Here is a 21095-nt window from a genome sequence, read left to right on the forward strand (position 1 = left end):
TGACAATAGAGGAGATTCAAAGGAGGTCGATAGTTCTTTTCTTCATTTTTCAATAGGGTTCTATCGGGTGCTGTTCCTGATTGTTGCTACGATGGAATTTGTCCCGTATATATTGTATCCTGAAAGAAATTATCCTGAAGAAGTGACAGGAAAAGAAAAGTTATAAAGAAGACAGGGAGAGGGTGTACGTTGGGAAAGGGCGCTTGATATTGTCGGCATAAAAGTCGCACTATACTTTTCGAACGAATCTGAACAAGGCGCCCCGGAACGAGGTGTCTTCAGGCACCCTCTGCCACCAAATACAAAAGACGTCACCGCCAAAGTTCTCCCGGGTGCATCAGAAAGCATCGAGTCTGCTGCGCATTGCATCTTGATGCCGCGAGCCGAAATTTTCACACGAGAGGCTCGCTCAGACAGGGGTTGCGCCTTTCTGTTCCACGCATCGGTGTGCGGGATGTGCACGCGGCGTGCAGGTAGCGCGAGGGTTCGTGCAGGTGAGATTATCTAAATTTAAATCGCGCCGCAACGCAGACCCGTGGAAGAGCATTGTTCCTGGTTGTTGCGGCTCTCGAGAGGACGCGCCGCCAGTTTTTCGAGTGCTCGTGGGACACGAGAGGAGAGGAGAGAGTGGGAGAGAGAGAAAAAAGAGAGAGAGAGAGAGTAGACCACGGTTGCAAACGAGGGGAGGACGAGGAGAGGAGATCGAAGACGAGCCGGGCTAACGTAGGGCACCCACACGTTCGCCCCGCAAGATACACGAGGGTCGCACACACGCCGCTCACAAAAGGGCCCCCACGGTGCAGGTGCAGCGCTGCAGATCGGTGCATTCATCGAGGCGCGCTCGGCGACCCTCTGCGACGACGTCGTCAAAAGGCCCGCGACGTACCCGCGATTCGATGAAAACGAGCGACACCTTCAGCTGCCCCGTCTCTCGCGGTCTTCAACACCTGACAATCTCGTTTTCTACTCTGCTGCGAGTTTATGGCAATAACTAGACTGCGGACGTTTATGCGAAATAAAAATTTTCTACTTGAATCACAACAAACTTGCAGTGAAATAGAAATTTATTTTCTTTCTTAACATGTTTAATAGGTTGGAAATGATGTAACAGTACTTTTAAATTCTTTTAACGTTTTCACTGTTTTAAATTATACTTACTCATTTTTCTCATAAGTGCATAAAATCGTATATCATATCACGTACATATTCATCAATCCTAGATGTACCTATCCACCAACCCTAGTCTACACTTCGGTATTACGTTGTTGACAAACATCGTACAATGTCCTTATTAGCATTAATAACTTATACTTCTCTATTTTATAGGAGAAGGGTGGTCACTCTTTTTCTTAGCCCTCGAACAAGACACGCGTCCAAAGTATACACTTGCCACCTGTGTACAGTGATTTCTCGATATATGTCGCTGAGGTGTAGATGATAAACGTCGCGGAATTATCCCCTCTACCGCGGGGTATCCGCTACCATTATCCACTACCAAGGAGAGGCCTTGGACACCGAGGAGTGTAAACATAACACGGCTCGGCTATTTCTCCTGGACGATAAACGACGCTGGCAAGATCCATGTTGTTGACATATATCGAGAATTCACTGTATAACTACAACTATAGCCGACGTTGATCGATTCCATTAAGGGCCACGTACATTAACTTGTTTTTAAGAGGGTTTTAAACATGACTTGTTTTAAAAAGTAATTAATAAAGACAAGAATGTAAAAATGAGCCATGAAGTACATTCATGACAAATAACAATGTCTAGTTGCAATTGCAGTTGGTCAAAATTTGTGATTACGAGTCTACAATTGCGAAGCGCAGCGCAACGAACGCGGTCGATTGCAGCTTTTCCAGGCGATAGTGGTAGCATCAGAAACGCGAGATCATTCTCGTAAAACGTAAAACCATTTTTCGCCTATTTTTGTCGGTAACCTGGTCGCTCTACCTTATCGGGACTCTTGGCTCTGAAACCGGTCGTCACGTTACAGAATAACGCAAATAATGATTGTTCCGGTCGATAAAAACCGTGCATTGGGCGGCAAAGTGTACGGCAGGACCGGACAGAGCGCTCTTGGTCGTTCGACTAATAGAACGCCTGTTTCGCCTCGTAAAATCGATTCCCGTTCAGACACCCGAGTCTTTCCTGTTTCTCCTATTTCATAGCCGGTGTCCCATCGAACCGGAGGGCCATTCCGCGCCACCTACGTGAAAATCTGCCCGGGGATTACACGAGGAACGGGACACGTGCAAAGTGTCCGCTCCGAAGCACCTACTCTCGGATTCCAAGAAATGTCAAACAGCTCTGCGCGTCTCGGCGTGGGTGTCGCGGACAGATAATCGGCCGTCCGCTTGTCGCAGGTGCAGCTGCGGATCGTAGCTCCTCCCATCGATAGATCGTCTCGATTCATTGCAAATTTATCTCGCATTGTGGCTCGGTTCAGGTTTTCCCGCGTCCGTTGCCGGTGACGGCACGATATAACACGACCGAGGATTGGCGGAGGAGCGTGGACAGTCGGTGAAAAAAAAAAAAAAGAAAACGCAGACAATCGAGAGATCAACGAGGAGCCGGAAGACGACCAGGCAAAGATCTCTCGCCGACGACGACCGCTCGCACCGGTAATAAGACAAATCGAGACCTATTATCTGCATAATCGCGATAACTGCATAATGAGGGGATCAGCGCGAGACGAACGGCCGGTACCATGAAACTTGTCAAGGAACGGCTCCTATGATTAATGCCCGGTAGAAGAGCGTCGCGCTGATTGAATATAATAGCCGACGGGAAAAATAATCGTGCCATAACGACGACGTAATCGCACGCTCGCTCCCGCTCCGATCAAAACGAAGAACAAAGAAAATCATCCGGGAACGTACAACGTAATTGCCTACCTAGCTGCGCGTTGTTGCGAACGATCGCATTTCTTGGATACACACGGGAATCGAAGAGCAATCTGGTGGAAATGTCTTGAAGAGAGCAAGTGCTACTTTTTGCTCCGGAAAGTGGTCCGGATTGCTCCTGAGGGCAACGCGTCGGCACAGAGGGCGTCAAAGATGTTTATCGAAGGACATCAATGAAAATCTCGATGTTGCTACTGGCGAACAGAAGGCTTATTATCGCTGTAGAGTGCGCCGAGTGGGCGTGGCTTTATTACTCCCGATTATGCCGGAGCCGGAGCAGTGCTCCGCAGAGCAATTTATGCTTCTGTCTGTTTTGAAGCTTTGTTTGTTACGAAATCATAGGTTGCAACTCAGTTCGAACATGGGCAGAGTGCCAAGCGCAATACTGTCTTGGCCACTTCAAAATTGGGAGCAGCAGAGCCACGCCCACTTAGAATTCTCCATAAAATGAGACAGAGCTGGATAAATATTTCTACTTTTCTCTAACATTGAAAATCGTTAGGATACTAAGACGGATTGCCTTCCGCAGCACAGCTGGGGGCATCTTAAAAATCGAGAGCAAGGAAGCCACGCCCACTTAGAATTCGCCATGGAAAGAGACAGAGCTGGATAGATATTTCTACTTTTTTCTAACATTGAAAATCGTTCAGATATTATTATGGATTGCCTTCCGCGACACATCTGGGGTCACCTTAAAATTCGAGAGCAAGGAAGCCCCGCCCACTTGGAATTCTCCACACAGAGCGACACAGAGTCGCATAGGTTCTTTTATATTTTCCTCTAACATCAAAGAACGCTAAGATATCAAGGTAGATCATCGAATGGAGCACTGCTCCGGCTCCTTAAAAACCAGGAGCAACGAAGCCCCGCCTACCCAGTGTTCTCGGTAAAGCGGAAGGGTGTAAGCTAAGTCCTTTACCGCCAATCTAAGTTGTAAAACCGAGAAGTAATGGCTCCCGCCGTCATTTGCATCAATATGTCGCTCCCAGGGGCAATCAGAGCACTACCAGAACACTCGGTGCTCGTTGTCTATGCCCGGGCTACCTATTTTTCGTGCAACCGTCGGCTCGCGTGCGGCCATCATCCTCGCCGACCCCGGGCCCTTCGTGAGTACTTTTCCCCGATCTCGAGCCACTCGCGATCACGAACTTTTCGCGTAATAACCGGTGATTCGCGGCGAACATAAAATCCCCTATTTGTTATACGAGCTGTTTCTCTTCTTTTTTTTTTCCGCTCCCCGGAGCAGCGGCGGCACGCGGTGATCGTTAAACGGCTCGTTAAGACCGCGGCTGCAAGCCGACATGCGATCCACCCTTAAATCCTCCGGCGGTCGCCGTCCCGTGATCACAGAAAACGGGACACACAGAGAGCCCGAGTCCACATGCGAAAAGGGGGTTAATACACCCTGCGCACGAAACCAACGGCCGAAATAGTCGGGATTCCGTATTACCCGCTTTGGCGCATCGCGATGCTCCAAATACGCGCGCGCCCGCCCGCTCGACTCGATATATGCTAATTTTCGCGGCGTCGCGAATTTCGATCCGCTCCGATACGCTTCGCGCCGCGGTCCCCAGGGTTGATGTTCTACAACGGAGGCTGAAGATCGTTTCGATGTTGCGGGGATAGTTTATCGGAACCGCCCCTCGCCCCCTCCCCACCCCACGGATGTTCAATCGAATAAATCAATTCGCGTTGGAGATGGAAAGTCTTCTAATACAGGTATAAAACAAATGTATGCAAATGAACACGTATATTCAAATGAACGAGAATAAAGTAGCGGATTTTTATCGTTCCGTTCAAAGCTTGAAAAAATGTTCTGCTGCTTTATCGTGTCGCTTAGTATTTTTTTTTTACAATATTTCATACTGTTTGGATTTTTAATCTAAGGACGGATAACTTCCATTTTATTTTTATAGAATTCTTCTACATTCTTCGGGAAAAAAATCTTCCATTTTCTGTTTCTCGATATTGTCAATTCTTTTTTCAATGATCGGTTTATTTAACACCTTGCACTACGATTGTGTTTATATCTGAAGTGAGTAGGTCACTCATTTCGTTTATATTCGTAGATGTTCCCCAATTTTATTTGTTTAACCTCTTAAGTAGTGTAAGCCACTATAGTGGTTTCCGTGGAAAGTATCAGTTGGAACGGTACGAACCACTATAGTGGCTTTTATGCCATCTGCGGCCAAGCGCGCCGTCCCTGGGAGACAGAGTTGCGGACAAGCGCGCCGTACTCGGGAGAGAGAGTCGCGGACAAGCGCGCCGTACTTAAGAGGTTAAGAATGATCATAAAATTAATGGTATCGAACATCAATTTACTGCTTCCATAATTATCTCGATTATAGTGTAAGGTGAGAACTTCATTATCCAGTGACCAACGCTGATCGCTACTATGTACGAAATAAGTGAAGCGAACAAAATTCGCGCGGAATTTAACGCGTTAACTATCGATAACGGGGAAATAGAATTTGCATTCCAGTTGAACGGAAATGAAAGGCGTACATATTTAACCCTTCGCACTCGAAGCTATTTTATCTCCAAATCGAAACATTTCTTCCGACCTAGAATATTTCCCTCCTTTTTTCATGTCATACATACGAAAATGGTGGAATTTACTCGTACAATACTGAAATGTTTAGTAATTTATTGATTACCAGATCTTTTCTAGAAAATTTTCAAAAAATACTGTAAAATAAAATTCCACCGAATTTAGTACGATTTCTATTTATTTCAGATCTACAAGGATCACTACCACTGAAAATTAGATTTTAGTCTATAGATTACAAACAAATTCAATAATATAAAAAAATATTTTGAACAATGATATAGCAATTTGTAGCGACGCCTTACAGTCGTCATTCGAGTACTAAGGGTGAACAGATATTACAAAGTTAACGGTGTTACAAAGAGTTGAAATGTGAAGTGCGGAATGAGACACAACGGATCGAATGGAGGTACCAAAACGACTAAAACAGAGCTCTTTCTCATTTCCCTATCGGACAAAGGATCAGAGAGGGGGAGAGGGAGGGAGAGGAGAAGCACTCGGTCCTAGAAAGTGATCAATTGTTTCGTGATCGTCGAAAGGGTAGGAGGCGGCGAAGGGGGTGCGGGTAATCGCACACGGCCGATGCGACGTTGTGTTACCTGTTGCTTCGGCGGCGCGTGGAAAGCGGTGTCGCGGTCGGCGGCGCGGAAAAATCAGCCTAGGCGCAAGCGAAACTGCAGAAGCGTGTTCGGGACCCGGCGACGCCGCGGCCAGGACCGTAAAAAGCCGCCGGGAGGCGCTCGGTCGGTCGGTCGGTCTGTTCGACAAAAGCGGGACAAAAGGACGACCGAGGAGCCGTGATATCCTGGCGCCAGTCGCGGGGCCGTGCTTCAGTCCGAACAAACAAAACGAGTGGTCGTCGACCACGGGGAGGTTGCAGCGGCGGCGATCGATGCAGCGGGATATACATAGTGCGCGCTGCATCGATCGAAAAACCAAAGAGGGATGCACCGAGGCGGACAAACCGCCGCGGAATCGAAGACGACGTTCGAAAGCCTGTTCCTCCGATGCGCATCCGTTCCCGGCGAGAAACGACGGATAACGACCGTGATGTACGGTAATGTCCGGATATATGTCCACCAATTCTTGAAAGTGTTCGGTTCAGGCCCGTCTCGATGCGATCCAACTAATTTATGACATCACGAACAATGTTTTGTTCGACTTTGAAGCGCGAGATCCTGATAGATCCGAATCATCGTTTGTGATTTTATTGTCGCAATGTACAGTGAATTCTCGATATATGTCAACAGCACGGGTCTTGCCCGCGTCGTGTTATGTTTATACTTCTCGGCGTCCGAGGCCTCTCGAGCTTCGTTGCCTCTCATGGAGTATACTCCGGGGTAGTAGGGATTATTCCGCGACGTTTATCATCCAGGCCTTGGTGACATATATAGAGAAATCACTGTATATTTTTGGCTATGTTCGCATTCGCTACTGCGTTTCGTTAGCGTTCGTTATAATCTTATCGAGTCAGTAACGAGGTTCGGTTCCGAAACCATTTGTAATTTAATTTAATTTACCTGCCACTTGCTACCAATTATTTGTCCTGCGTCGAACCAAGAAACCATGTAATGAGTAGATCTGTTATTGCTCAGGCAAAATTTATGTTAACAGGACGACGTGCGCAAACAAATGTGGACATAGTTTTAAACGGGGGATATTAAGTCGGAACTTCATGTAGGTAGCCACGTCCAGGCTCATTAGTTCCATTAAAATTCTCACTTGTCCGGTTCTCTAGCAACATTTTCTAGCTCGCTCGTCCAAGAAACACGGACCGCTTCATTAGACCTAATATGAATGCGGTTTAAATTAGCTGCTGGAAAATGAGAACCTAAATGAAGTCTTGGAAGCTAATGGGTCCAGGTCCGCAGGAACCAACCCCGGAATCCCTAAGAACTAATCAGCAGTCTGCACAACTTAAAGTCGAAAGTAGTCGTAAGAACTAGCAAAAGATGATGAAGGGAGCAAGGATTGTACTCGTTTGCGGCAGTGCGAAGAAGGTTGGCTAGAAAATGCCTACAACCCTGAAGAAGGATAATGAAGAAGTCGCAGAGTCTTTGACCGGGACCAGGAAAGATCGGGGCTGAGATCTAGCATCCAGTTTCCGATAAGATTTTTTCTCTCCTTCGTGGAGACGAGAGGCTGTCCAGGCAAAACACGCGGCGACGGTGATTAACTGGAATGACGAGGCGACAATTAGACTCGTTGCCAACCCTGCCCGATCGTTATTGGAGCACACCGTGCAACACATGCACAGGGGCCTCGCGTTCTTCGCATGCACCGCGGTTCGCGATAACAATCTAATTGATATTTACGGCTGGCCTAGTGGATCCAGGTATTTTTAGGCTGGCGCTAAGTCAGCGCCATGTAAAGCGCACTTGAAGCGGCCGTAGCAACGACCCCCGGGGGCAACACGCGACCAACTTGCTGACAGAACCATGGGAAATCGGTATACGGGGGTAACGCACATGAAATGCTCCGTTATATAAACACTGCCACCTCGGGAGATAGAAATCTTTATACGGAAACCCGGAGGATTACGCAAGGACCTCTCTTCCGACGAGACACGGGGCACTTTCGAAGAAATTGCTTCGGAAGATCCGCAACATCCGCGAATCCCTTTTCTCTCGTTTAATCGATTACTGGGAAAGTTGCCGAAACTGAACGGATAATGGGATCAAATCAAGTGGCAGCCATTTTGGTAGATAGTCTGCCATTTTGTGGACAATGCTGTTATTACAAAAAAGGAAAAAAAAAACAAATAAAACACGGCTTACGCCCGAAAGATATGACAGTAGAGACTGTGCGATGTAAACTTTCTTCATTTCCTGGTCAGAAATGGAATGGCCTTTTCTCTCGTTTAATCAAGTTGTCGACTCTCCTGGAAAGTGAACGGAAAATGGGATCAAATCAAATGTCAGCCATTTTGTTAGATATCTGCCATTTTCTGGACAATGTTGTTATTAAAAAAAATAATAAAATACGGTTTACACCCGAAACATACAACAGTAAAGACTGTGTGTGATGTAAACTTTTTTCATTTCCTGGTGAGAAATGGAAAAGTTATCGATCTTTCGTCATGACAAGTAGTATGAAGACTCTTAATCGAATCTATAAGTACAGACTCCCTCTTTAACGTCACGCAACTCGAGAGATAGCGAGATCTTCGAGAATAGAAGAAGCTGTTCCGTCTTCGTTCTCGTTCTCGTTCGCTGCTTACATGACAATATTTTGCGACTGAAGACTCCGTAGATTCGCGATAAGGTAGAGCGACCACGTTACCGACAAAAATAGGCGAAAAGTGGTTTTACGTTTTACGAGAATGATCTTGCGTTTCTGATGCTACCATTTTTTGCACAACAATCCCACTATCGCCTGGAAAAGTTGCAATCAACCGCGTTCGTTGCGCTACACACACAACTCACTAAAACACAAATTTTGACTAACTGCAATTGCAACTAGACAGTGTTCTTTGTCATGAATGTACTTCATGGCTCATTTTTACATTCTTGTCTTTATTAATTATTTTTTAAAACAAGTCATGTTTAAAACCCTCTTAAAAACAAATTAATGTAAACTTCGTACATTCGCGATAAGGTAGAGTGACCACGTTACCGACAAAAATAGACGAAATATGGTTTCACGTGCCTCAACTTTTCGTCCTTATGTGAGAATATTTTTCGTTGGAAAAGGGCTCGTTCGAAAGAGGAAGGTTCAGTCTAGCGCACGCTGGTCATGAGCTGACGAGATTATGCAGATATTTGGTACTATAAGCGCTAGAAGTAGGCCAAAAATTTACGATGCGCATGCCCTGGAATCCAAGCATTTTTACGCCACTGGATGAGTTTTCCGGATGAAATCGAGAGTAGCGTACGCTAGAAAACATCTCCGGCTACAAATAGAGCTATATTTTGTCTCGATTCTCTGTGAAATAAAGCTAAAAACTTTAAGCACGTTTCTGGCGTCAGAATTCATAATATCGATAATACAGAGCAAAAAATGTGACAAGTTTAGGTGACAGACTTAGGACCCGTGGGATCAAGACTAAGACGGATCTTAAGTCAGTGGCTGAAGGCTGTGACCGGAAATTACGCAGCAGTTACCGACCTGCTGACTCTGCAAAAGTCACGTGGCTCGTAATAATTCGGATGAAAACGCGACGCTACGGAGGACACGTTACAGCTCGTCGGTGCAAAGATCCAACACGTGTAAACACAGCGCAGCGTGTTCCCCGCGGAGCTCGGGGAACGGGTTACAAGCCGATAATTATTCTCAAAGGAAACTTTGCATAAGTCACGCCCCGGCACGGGTTGTCCCGGAACGATTAGTTTGATTAACCGATAACTCTGTACGTCGTCGTATTCGCCGGCTAACGTATTCACGGCACGCCACTCAATAAACCCGAATTATCGACAATTAAAGCGCAATCGTGGAAGCGGCCGGCCGCCGAGCCTCGGCGATGGTCGTTTATGCAAATTCCCGGAGCGGATCAGCCGTGATCCTTTAAACCTGTTCCGTGAGAAACGTGTCCCGCTTTCAAAAACTGGCCGGACAGTATCTGGCCGGACCGATCGAGGAAACTTTTAAACGACCCCGCTAATTAATCCGCGACTCGTTTTTTCTCCGTGGGCCGGTGCCCGCTTCGTGTCCAAGAGAAAAAAGAAAACCAGATCGAGCGATTTCGTTCCACGACAGCGAGAGGATCGATCCACGCGTACGATCCTGAATGAACGATCGGCGTTTCTGCTCTCGAAATTCAATAAACGCAGAAACTTTTTTCGCTTCGTCCTGTTCCCCGCTCGCGGAGGAGATTTCGAAGAAAAGTAATTTTCATCGGGACCTCGAGGAATCTGGATCGCAAGACCGCGAGCAAGATCGCCTCGTCTCGCCGCGCCGGAATTTTCGCTGGAACCATTCCGCAGACCCCGGTTCCGGGAAGATTTACTGTTCTTTATATTTAGCGGACAAGGCGGCCCTTTATTGAGATGTCATCGGTTAACGCAAAACGAGAGTAATGCGATTGGCCTGGCTCGGTGGTCCGGGCCCGGCAAAAAGTTGCCCCGGCCCGCTCCGGCCCAGACTCGGCCGTAACACAGACCGGGCCAGACTGGACCCGAGTCGGGCCCGCGCCGCTGTTATAAATAAGCCCGCGGTATAGGCTCGATAGCGAGCCCTACCGCGGCTACCGGCACAGGTATGTAAACGCCGCAGGGACGGCGAAAGGGACGCCGGTGGTACTTCTGAATTAATTATTTGATTTTGCCCGTATGAATAATTCAACGTCCGGCAAGATGAATCTTGACCGACGCGCGTTTATACGGTACGGGGTAGCCGCCGGAAAATGGGATTGCCTTTTGATTTATCGAGCCCCTCCGGAAAGAAAAGCCGCGTACCCTCTGCCGTTCCTCTTCTCCGCTATGCCGGGGAAGATTGAGGAGCTGGGAACCTGCAAATTTCATTACCTTATTGTTCCCTCCGCGCCTCGCATACTTTCATTATTTATCCTCGCCGATGCTACTTCCCCGCTCGTCGATCGATTGTCATTAACTCTCGAGCGGCACGAGGAAACTTGGAAAATTCAGCGGAATTTTTCGAACGTAAAAATGGAAGTATCTAATAACAATAATAATGTAATAATCTTGTACTTCAGGAGAAATATAATAACTAGACTGTGAATCTCTTGCTAACTTTAACCAACGAAAGTGGAACAGAGGTTTATTTTTATTCGTACTAATTTTATTGAGCTGAAAAGTATGCGACTAAAACTCTCAGCTTAATAATAAGGGATTAATAATATCAAAGGCATTACGACTTATAAATTGAGTATTATAATGAGAAAGCATTCCTTGGAATATTCTGAACTCAATTGGTTAACAAAGATATATAATCGAAGACAGAAATTCGAGAAAATTGTACGTTCTGAAAATGTTAAATCAGAACATAACACTTTCAGAACTCTTTTTTTTACAAATAATCTCATCAATCGCGGTCAACAGAGAAACGAAGATACTATGAACAAACGAGGAGATAAGAGACCGTAGGAATGCTGGTTTGATTGACTAACAACCTGTAACCATCGGGTACAACATATTCGCATAACTTTCAACGAACCTCTGCCCCGCGCTGGCCAATCAGTCATTCCGTGATTTTTACGAATCCCGGGAAATGAACTCGCGAGTAACGATAATGGAAGGTTACGTTTAATTCGATAATTGAATGTTCGATGATAATTCTGCTGGTTAACATCCATATGGATTATCTGTACGGGTGATCGAGCAACCCGGGGCCGGAGCCGCGCGAAATAAAAGTATACCGTCAGCGACGGTAATCGATCTGTTACATGAGTCAGTTCCTGCGACGAGCCGAGCGTGTCCGTAGCACATTAATTATTATTGCGATAGTCCGGGATAGAGCGGTCGTTTTTTTTTTCTCGTCAAACCCGGGCTTAGGGAACCGGCCACGCCTTGCGGTCATTATTCATCCGATAGCGAACATTGATTCGTGATTTTTTGGCTAAATCCGCGAAAAATAAAGTTCACTCTATTCACGCCCTGTTCGTTGCATGCCAGCCATATTTCACCCTTTGGCACCAAACTGTAGCCGTGCAACAAAATTCAAAAAATATTCTTGCTCCAAGTTTGCATTACATTGTCTGTCAAAATTCAATTTTGCGGAAAAAATACAACCTCAGATGTTTATAGCAGATTTCTTTCGAGAAGGCTGTAGTGAGAACCACGGGCTATTAGTCGTGGGGTGGGGATAGGAAGCCACTCCTACGCAGCGGTGGGGGTGCGAAGCCACTCCTACAGAGTGGTGGGGATACCAAGCTACAACTATCCAGGCAAAAGTAGTTGACAAAAACTGTCTCCATATTTACACGCTTATGTACATTTTAATCAAACAGATGTCGCAACTACAAAATTATATATATTTGCGTGATGGGGCGGGGTCACGAGGCCACCCCCACACAGTGGTGGGGATACCAAGCCACAAAAACTGTCTCCATATTTACACGCTTACTTTGACGGTACAATTTAAAGCAAAAGCTGCTCGAATATTATGTACATTTTAATCAAGCAAACATTGCAACTACAAAATTATAATATATATTTGCGAGATGGGGCGGGGTCACGAGGCCACTCCCACACAGAGGTGGGGATACCAAGCTACAAGTATCGGGGCTTGAGAAAAAACTATTATTTTATGCTCATGCGTTTATTGTAACGATATATTTTAAAGCAAAAGTCACGTACAGATGATGTCAATTTTAATCGTTGCAACTGCAATTACATTACCTTACTAGTACAGGTTAAAGACAGAGAGAGAGAGAGAGCAAGTCGGTCTCGGTAACAGACGGAGACGTCGATTCGCCGTAGCGATTCGTGTCTCCCCCGCCCCGCGGCAATCGAATCCAACGTTATCGCAAACACACGTTTTCAGGGTACTTCGGCAAGTATCTGAACAAGTACAACGGCCTGTACATACCGCCGGGATGGCGGGAGTGGGGCGGCCTGATAATGAATTCACGGTACTACAACTACAGCGTGAACATGAACGGGAAGAAGATAAAGCACGGCTTCGAGTACAGCAAGGACTATTATCCGGACCTGATAGCGAACGACAGCGTGGCTTTTCTCAGACAGAGCAAACACAATTTCGCCCGGAAGCCGGTGATGCTCGTCGCGAGTTTCCCGGCGCCGCACGGACCGGAGGACTCCGCACCCCAGTTCTCCCATCTCTTCTTCAACGTCACCACTCACCAGTAAGTACCAGAAACTTTGTCATTGTGTTTGCCTTCGTTACCGGCCAGTCCTTCGACTGCCGTACCTTGCCGAGCCGAGACGAGTCGAGTCGAGTCGAGTCGAGTCGGATCTGGGTCAACTCGTTAGCCCAAGATCGGAGATCTGTTTGCCGTTAATCATGCCCTTCTTGTCTCCACCGGCAGACTTTACTCGTTCCGATCGACCCTTCGACTCAGATGTTCCGTTCATCTTTGCTAAATCATCGACTCGTTTCTCCTTGGACAAGATCCATCGATCCCAACGTAGACGTTTTGCTTCTATCTTATCATTCCATAAGTCGCGTCCCCTTTTGACGATTTAAATGTAAAATTCTAGTGCTTAGACCCTTATTCGATATTTCAAGACAAGTCGACCCTTATTCAAGGTTTCATTCATCGTGCCTCCCTCTGTGCAAAGGGGAGCAATAATTTATTTTAACATTAATTATTTAGCGTCGCGTGATCCACTTGCATGGGTCATTAGTGGACGGATCGTTGTGCAAAATAAAAATTGTCTACCTGAATTGCAAGAAACTGGGGAGAAATAGAAATTTACTTTCTGTCGTGGCATGTTTAATACTTTAATCCTAAATTTGGTACTATAAATATATTAACCCTTTGGATATTTCCCTTCTATATATATATTTTTCATGTTATACGGAAATGATGCAATTTACTCGTACAATATTGAAATGTTTAGTAATTTATGAAATATAAACAAATTTAACCATGAAAACAATATTTTGAAGAATGATACAGCAATTTTTAGTGACGCCTTACAGTCGCCGTTCGAGTGCTAAGGGTTAACGTAAAAATTCATTTTAAAACCTGGACAAATAATTCCGTCACCCACGTATGGGTGACATGGCAGTCAACGTGTGCGGAGTAGGCGTGGCCTTGGCGCTCTTTAGACGGATGCAGTGCCCCATAGGGCAATCCGTGCTCGGTGCCCACGCCAGACGCTATTCCTCCGTCTGCGAGTCGTTTCCTTCTCGCGAAATGGGTCTCGGGAGCTCCGCGATTGCAGGCAACTGGCTGCATTATTATTTACACACGTACCGCGCCCCTCTTTAAACGAGCTTTTCACCGACTCGCGTTACTCGCAATTTACCTTCTTGTGCTGCTGGAACCGTATCATCAGGCTGCCTCTCTAAAGATCCGCCGTTATAACGATAGCCCTTTCAGTCGAGCACACGGCGCTCGCGAAACGAGGCAAGCAAATGAAATATTTTAGGGTCCGTCCGCGACGCTTCTTATTAGTATCGACATTGTGAACTCGGGGTGGGGAGGGGGTTGGGGAGGAGGAGACCCGAGGACAAGTGAAATGTCAATGGCTCTCCAAAGAAATGGTAAACAGACAGACACAGCGCTGTACTCATTTCTGTGCCATTCAGCTGTCGCCCCGAGGCATTTCGAGTGTCTGCGGACGGTGAATTAAATTTATCAAAGCGTTCGAGACACACGGCTGTCTGAATGTAAAGCGGCCTCGCACACGCTGGGATGCACTCGATCTCTTGGGACGTGAATGCAGGTCGCAAATCGGTGTCTTCGACGCTTTCGATTCTCTCGATCAGTTCGCTTCCCTTGGTCACGTCTCGGATCAATTTCTTTTACTCTCTTCTAAATTTTCTAATATAATATAAAATCCACATAGATGGTGAAATATTTTACGAAAAATTGGCAACGCGCAGACGACCTCCAATGCAGTCTCACGAAACTTTGAAGTCGATAGGTACATCGCGAAACGTCTTGGCGCATGCACGCCACTCGAGTCTAGAAAAATTAGGGCAGAAGAGCTCCTCAAGCTCTCCAGTTATCTTGAACGGTTCACCATTGTTGCATTCCCTGTCAGGACGTCGACTCATGAATTTACAAAAAGACAAAGAGCCTTGAAACATTCTTCGTCCAAGAATGACACCCTGTCGTCCTGCCAGCTTCGAAATAGCTTCCCGGCTAAAAATATTCGCAGCGCTTCCCCGTATAAAATCATCGTGGCCCACATACACACGGATCACGTAGCGGCAAACGCGTTAGCGTACCATTTCTTTGAAGTGAAGTCTTTCAAAGATTATTTATCGTCGCCAGAGCGTTTTCAGGCACGGTGCCTCGCCTCAAAGCCGCGTTTCCTCGCGAGAGAGGTGTCGGAAATGGTTCTGCACGCGTACGTTTCTCGACGGGGCGACGACGCCGCGTTTCATTTCCATTCAGAATGTCGTACGCGCAACGGTACCATACGCGCGCTTCCTGACAACAACGCTGGTTTCTCGGAACGAGCAAACGCGTGCCGCTAGTCCGACGTCCGGCGCGGTTCTGCGGACGACAATGCTCGATTCCCGAGGGTCGAGAGGCTCGTCGCGACCCGGAGAAGGTCGCCGAGTGTCGTGTCTAGAGTCTCGAAATCCGCGAATGGCCGTTTTGTTTCGCGGACGGGTTCGAGGGGTGTGTTGTCGTTGGGAAAGAGCGGGGTTCGCCGAGAGAACGAAAAGAGAGAGAGAGAGAGAGGCGGAGAAGAGCACACTTTAGACTAGACAACCGGATAGATAACTGCAGCGACGGTGTGTCATCGTCGCGTGATGGAGTGCCCTAGACAGGGCGCAGTGCGCGAGCGAGCTGGCGAGCGATGAAAAGCACTAAAAACGCGTGCACCCCTCTCGCTGTAGTCTCGGTCTCGCCCCTCTGGACACAGCCAACGCCCGTCATTGTACCGGCCGTGATGCAGGTATTATGTTCACCTGTCTCTCTTCCATGCTAGAAGAAAAAAAAACACACGCACACAGACAGAGAGGACGTACACGTGTGTGCACACCAAGAGAGCCGCGTTCTCCGTGTTCCCTCCTGTCTTGCGTCCTCTCCTCTAGCTGGACGCGAGTACCTGGCCGACTGCGAATCAGACGACGAGCAGAGAAACGCGTGACGTTTTCGCGAGGGATCTTTTGTAGATCCCGGGGGGACTACAGATTGCCTCGTTGTACGCCTGGTATTTTTGTTGGACACCGTTTCCACGATAGCGAGAGCTATCCGCTCGATAGAACGTCCGATCGGTGAACGATATAAGGAACCATTCTCTTTCAGAGAAGATTCCCTCCTTTTCCTAATGCGACTTTCAGCTTCCTTTGTTCTTCACTCTTCGTCGCTGAATTTTATAAGGATTTGATCCCCCGATGATGCCATTACCCGGCCGAAGAAAACACGAGCTCGAGGAGCATCGTTCTCGGCTCTAGGTCTTCCTCCCCTGCGCCGCGCCACCGCTTCGTCTCCTTTATGTAGGTCGTTACCGTACCAACGCGACAACAGCCGACGTTCTACTCGCAGTATCTCCCCTTCCCGGGAAAGCGCGAACGGAGTTCTCTCCGCGGGAGCCATTCATTACCGGATTCTCCGCGAAACTGGGCCAGAATCGCCGATACTCCCCGTAGAATGCCCGACGCCGCGCCGTTCATCATCGCTTTGTGAAAACGAAACGAGAACGCCTCGACGCTGTCCCGGCCCGTAGAACGCGCGAACAGCGAGCCGATTGTTCGAACAACGCGCTGACAGTTTCGCGGATCCGGTAGAGGCGAAATTGACACTGGGATCGAAGCTTTGCGGTTTCTGTTTCGCGACTCCTGAAATTGTGAAGGCGTCGTTGTTGTCTGAACGATTTACACGCAGTCCTGTTACTTTTTTGGAATTACCAAAATCAAGTGCAGTGATTTCTCGATATATGTCGCCGAGGCCTGGATGATAAACGTCGAGGAATTATCCCCACTACGCCGTGAAGCGCCGCGAAGGTCGAGAGGCCTAGGAGTGTAAACATAACACGGCTCGGGTATGTCCCCTGGAAGATACACGACGCTGGCCGTGTTGTTGACATATATCGAGAATTCACTGTACTTCGAATGAGCTTCGTACACGTTGACGGTGGAACTAGCACGGCGATTTTCAGACTTAAGTGTTCCTTGAAGAGAGTATGCAATCAAATTCGGAGAAGAGTCATTGCTGTAAATATCTATGACTGGTATTGCAGTAATTGCTGAGTCACTTACGAGGAACAACGCGAGTCTGAGGAATCGTCAGAAAAATATTAAACCTACGGCAGTTTTAATTGGAAATGATCCATGAACAATTTCCGTGCTCCATCCCACAATATAAATCTCACAAACTGCCTATAAGAAAAATGAACCTCCTCGTCGCCGTTACAATTTTCGGTATACAGTGTTTACTGTATATATGTCCCAAGTGCCTAGCCGTTAAAAGTCCCAGAGAGACCTCGGTCGCCGAGGAGTGCAAGGTCGTGTGGATAAAAGAGTAGTGTCTCCTGGCCGATACATGTCCGTGGCTAGCCCCGTGTTTTGGACATGTATCGAGTAAACACTGTGCAACAGAAGCAAAGATCAATTGCAGGCAACGGAACATTCCGTGAGCGTTGCGGTCCGGAAAATGGAAAATGGAAGTCCAGAAAGATTAGAAATTCCAGGGGCGAAATGGATTTTCTTACGGATGAGCCGACGTGTTTACGACCGGAACCGAGTATCGGCGTGACGCAATAAATTCCAATTAAACGCGATCCATAATGCAACAGCGGTTAACGGAGTTGCATGGGGCACCTATGGCGGGGGTTTGTCGCCGTTTAATTCCATAATCGGGATTTTTTCGATTCGGGGCTGGTGCATCGCGCTGCCGTCGTTCAAAAGCTAATCGAGATAAATTAATGCGCGCCACGCGGCACGCGCAATTATGTGCTTTCACGACGCTTTTACCGAATGAGGGGGGAGGGGGCAGAGAGAAACACGGCAGAATGCCCTTAAGCTGCCGTTTGACCGGGTTTCGAATTAATATTTTCGCGCTGGCGCGATGGGATTAAAGCGACACCGGCTCGAAATCAGTTTTACGACTGCCGGGTAATTTCCTGATCGGGTTTCTTTATTTTTCGCCGGAGGCCGGCGTCGCGAGACCGCTCCTCTCGATTAATAAATTCTACTTCTTTTCGATTTTTTCGCTCTCTCTCCCTCTCTCTTCTCCGATTTTTCATTCTCCCGGGCCAGAGAAGCGGCTCTGCTTCCGCTTGCTGATTATTAACGTTAATTTACACGCGGCAGAGGCGGCGTGTAATAGCCGGTCGCTCGCTCGTGAATCAACCGGACCAATGATCGCGATTCAATAACGTTCGACCGAACGATCGTAAGGGGCCGTTCGACTCGATCGCGCTCGATCGTGCAACCGATACTCGCGTAATTTCTACGGAACGACCGACGTGTCACCGCGCCGCGATTTTCCTGGCTCGTTTCCCTGCAATTTCGTTCCACAGGCGACATCGGATCCTTATCTGTTTTGTGCAACATCTGATAAGCTCGACGCGACAACGGGACACCGGTATATCGATCGTCCGATTGAAACCGAGAACCAGCCGCTAGTTTTTCTCCGGGATCGTGAAACGCGATTTACCATTCCAACGAGACAGGAGGAATGAGGGAGGGACGAGAGGAGGCATCTGTCATCTAATGAGAAATCTCCCTCGTGGAACTTTCTATCGAATCCAATTAATTCTGATAGGAGGAGCGCCGATATTAAAATGTTAACGAGCTGGCTTGCTAATGCGGAAGAGGAGCGATTGGTTTATACGCGACACACATTTCCCCGGTTAAAATGTTGTGTGTCTCAATGTTCTCGAATTGCGATCTCTTTTTAGAACAGTGGAACATCTTGTCTTCGTCCAAGAGCTGCCGCATTTGCATCAGGAAACGCTTGTAATGGGGAAAGAAGAGATTCTAAAAATAGTGTCGTGATTTTAATGTACCCAGTTAGCCAAATGCTGTTTCTAGCAGCGCAATGTTTGCACCACACTTTGCGAACAAAAGACTTACCCATTTGGTACCAAACCCTGCTCGGAGCAGAATTTGGTCCTCATTTTATATGAATTTGGCACTAAAATTTGTCGACAAATTCCTAGTCAAATTCGGAGACAGACTGCAAAGTTTGCAAGCAAAATTCCATGTCAAATTAGAGCCAAACCTTGGCTTCGTTCAGCCCTCGTTATAGAGGGCAGGTCCGCCGCACTAAGAACGGACATAACCTTGTTCGCAAAAGTGGTGCGTAAACACCACAATGTGCCGTGAAAGACTCAGCGCCGTAAAAAATGTGTATACAAATAAAATATGTTTACAAATGTATTATACTCCGATTTTGCCCGATATTTACTTTCAGATCAAGGTTAGGTCCTCTCTTAGTGCGACCGACCTGCCCTCTATAACGAAGCTGAACGAAGTCAAGGTTTGGCTTCAATTTGACATGGAATTTTGGCTGCAGACTTTGCACTCAAATACCGAGCCTAATGCGGAAACATATGGATAGGAATTTGGAGACAAATTTTGGTGCAAAATTCAAAGCAAATTGTTTACTGGGTATGCAGTGATCGAAGTATTGCAACCACAAGTTGTAGAATCTATATTATCTCTCAGTTGGTATCATTGGGTCTCCGGTGACCCGCAACTGTTTCAGTTGTTGATCCTGTGGTTGCTGGGAAACTCCATAGACTGCATTCTTCTGTTTTCTCTGTGCATAAAACATAACTTCGCTTAACACTTTGACCGCCAAACTAGAAACCCCAAAAATTCCATAAAATCAAAGTAAGTTATTTAATGAAATAAAAATTGAAAAAATTAAATGTATGATACCGAGTAGTCCTCCAACTTTCTTGCATGTTACAGATCCTAATAAAATTTGGTACGATGAATATATCAACGTAAAAATTCACTTTAAAACCTGGACAAATAATTCCGTCACCCACATATGGGTGACGTGGCATTCAACGTGGTAAGAGGAGCTCGATAATTTTATTAAAGAAAACAATTGCATCGAAAATTCAAGAGGCTGTGTCGCAAGAGGACACAGAGACTGTGTCGTTGGTGGATCAATGAAGTGGTTGCTGAAATCCAAAAATGTATCAACAGCCCCCTAGTATCACTTCCGCCTTTAACCCCCACACGGTCGTCATTTGAAACAATAATAATAATAGCAAAGGAACCACCGTAAATAAAATATACTTTCACAAATCTCAGAGTCAATCCAGAGCGAAAGATCTGCTGTCTCTTTCGAAGTTAATCAGCTTTGAAGCCTGCAGCTGGAAGCCCGCAGTCTACTTTATTGTCCCCGGGCGGTTCTGAATCGTCCTCGATCCGAGGATTTAAAGGGGCCGCGGAGGCGCAGTTTCGTCATCGAATCAACTGGTGGTCGTTCGCCGATGAGCCCGGTCAATCTGCTCGAAGATCTGGTCGCGTTAATGACCGTGCGCGGATCGTCCGCGCGTAATGGGGAGTGGGGAAGAGCGGAAGGGCCCGTTGCCATTATCGCGGTCAACGAGCCCGCTTTATATTTTGACAGAGCCCCTCACCGTGACTAATCCGAAGGCAACGACACCGAGCTGAACGGTCAAAACTCGGCGCTGGACGTTCGCTCGCCCGCGGGCCTTGTTTTAACTCCGAGCGGAGAGAGCCCGTTAATATCGCTGCCCCCTGCTCCCCGCGATCAGATAATCGGAATTTACCGCCGGGGTAATTAGCGGAAGAAATTTATGCGGCAATTACGCCGGGGACCGCGGCTGATCTTTGCCTCTCCGCTCCCAGGGGCGAGAGGAGAGAGGGAGGGAAAAGAAATTTAGCTGCGATCGGATTCGCCGCGCGGTTTTCCGGCACGAAAACCGCTCGACGCTGATCGATCTCGCGCGCGTTGCTCATGCATCAGAGCCGACTTCTGCCGCGTTAGATCCGCGTAGATCACGCGCGATAACGGCCCGGCAACGGCGGAATTGATTAACGAGGCAAACGCCGGGCGACAGAAACTGGCGAGGCTGGTCTGTCCGGACGAAGTTATGGACAACCGT

The 21095-nt window shown here is 47.3% G+C and overlaps 1 protein-coding gene across 7 annotated transcripts in view; it reads left to right on the forward strand.

Annotated features, from left to right (window-relative positions):
- Sulf1 (Extracellular sulfatase Sulf1) overlaps positions 1-21095 on the forward strand; it is a 130550-nt gene that overhangs the window by 93007 nt on the left and 16448 nt on the right. For all 7 annotated transcript variants that reach the window (XM_076805661.1, XM_076805660.1, XM_076805667.1 and 4 more), the window contains one exon: positions 12898-13219. In XM_076805661.1, the coding sequence (XP_076661776.1) occupies positions 12898-13219 (322 nt within the window). The remainder of the gene's footprint in view (positions 1-12897; positions 13220-21095) is intronic.

Source organism: Halictus rubicundus, chromosome 2, assembly GCF_050948215.1.
Source record: "Halictus rubicundus isolate RS-2024b chromosome 2, iyHalRubi1_principal, whole genome shotgun sequence".
Taxonomy (NCBI): Eukaryota; Metazoa; Arthropoda; class Insecta; order Hymenoptera; family Halictidae; genus Halictus; species Halictus rubicundus.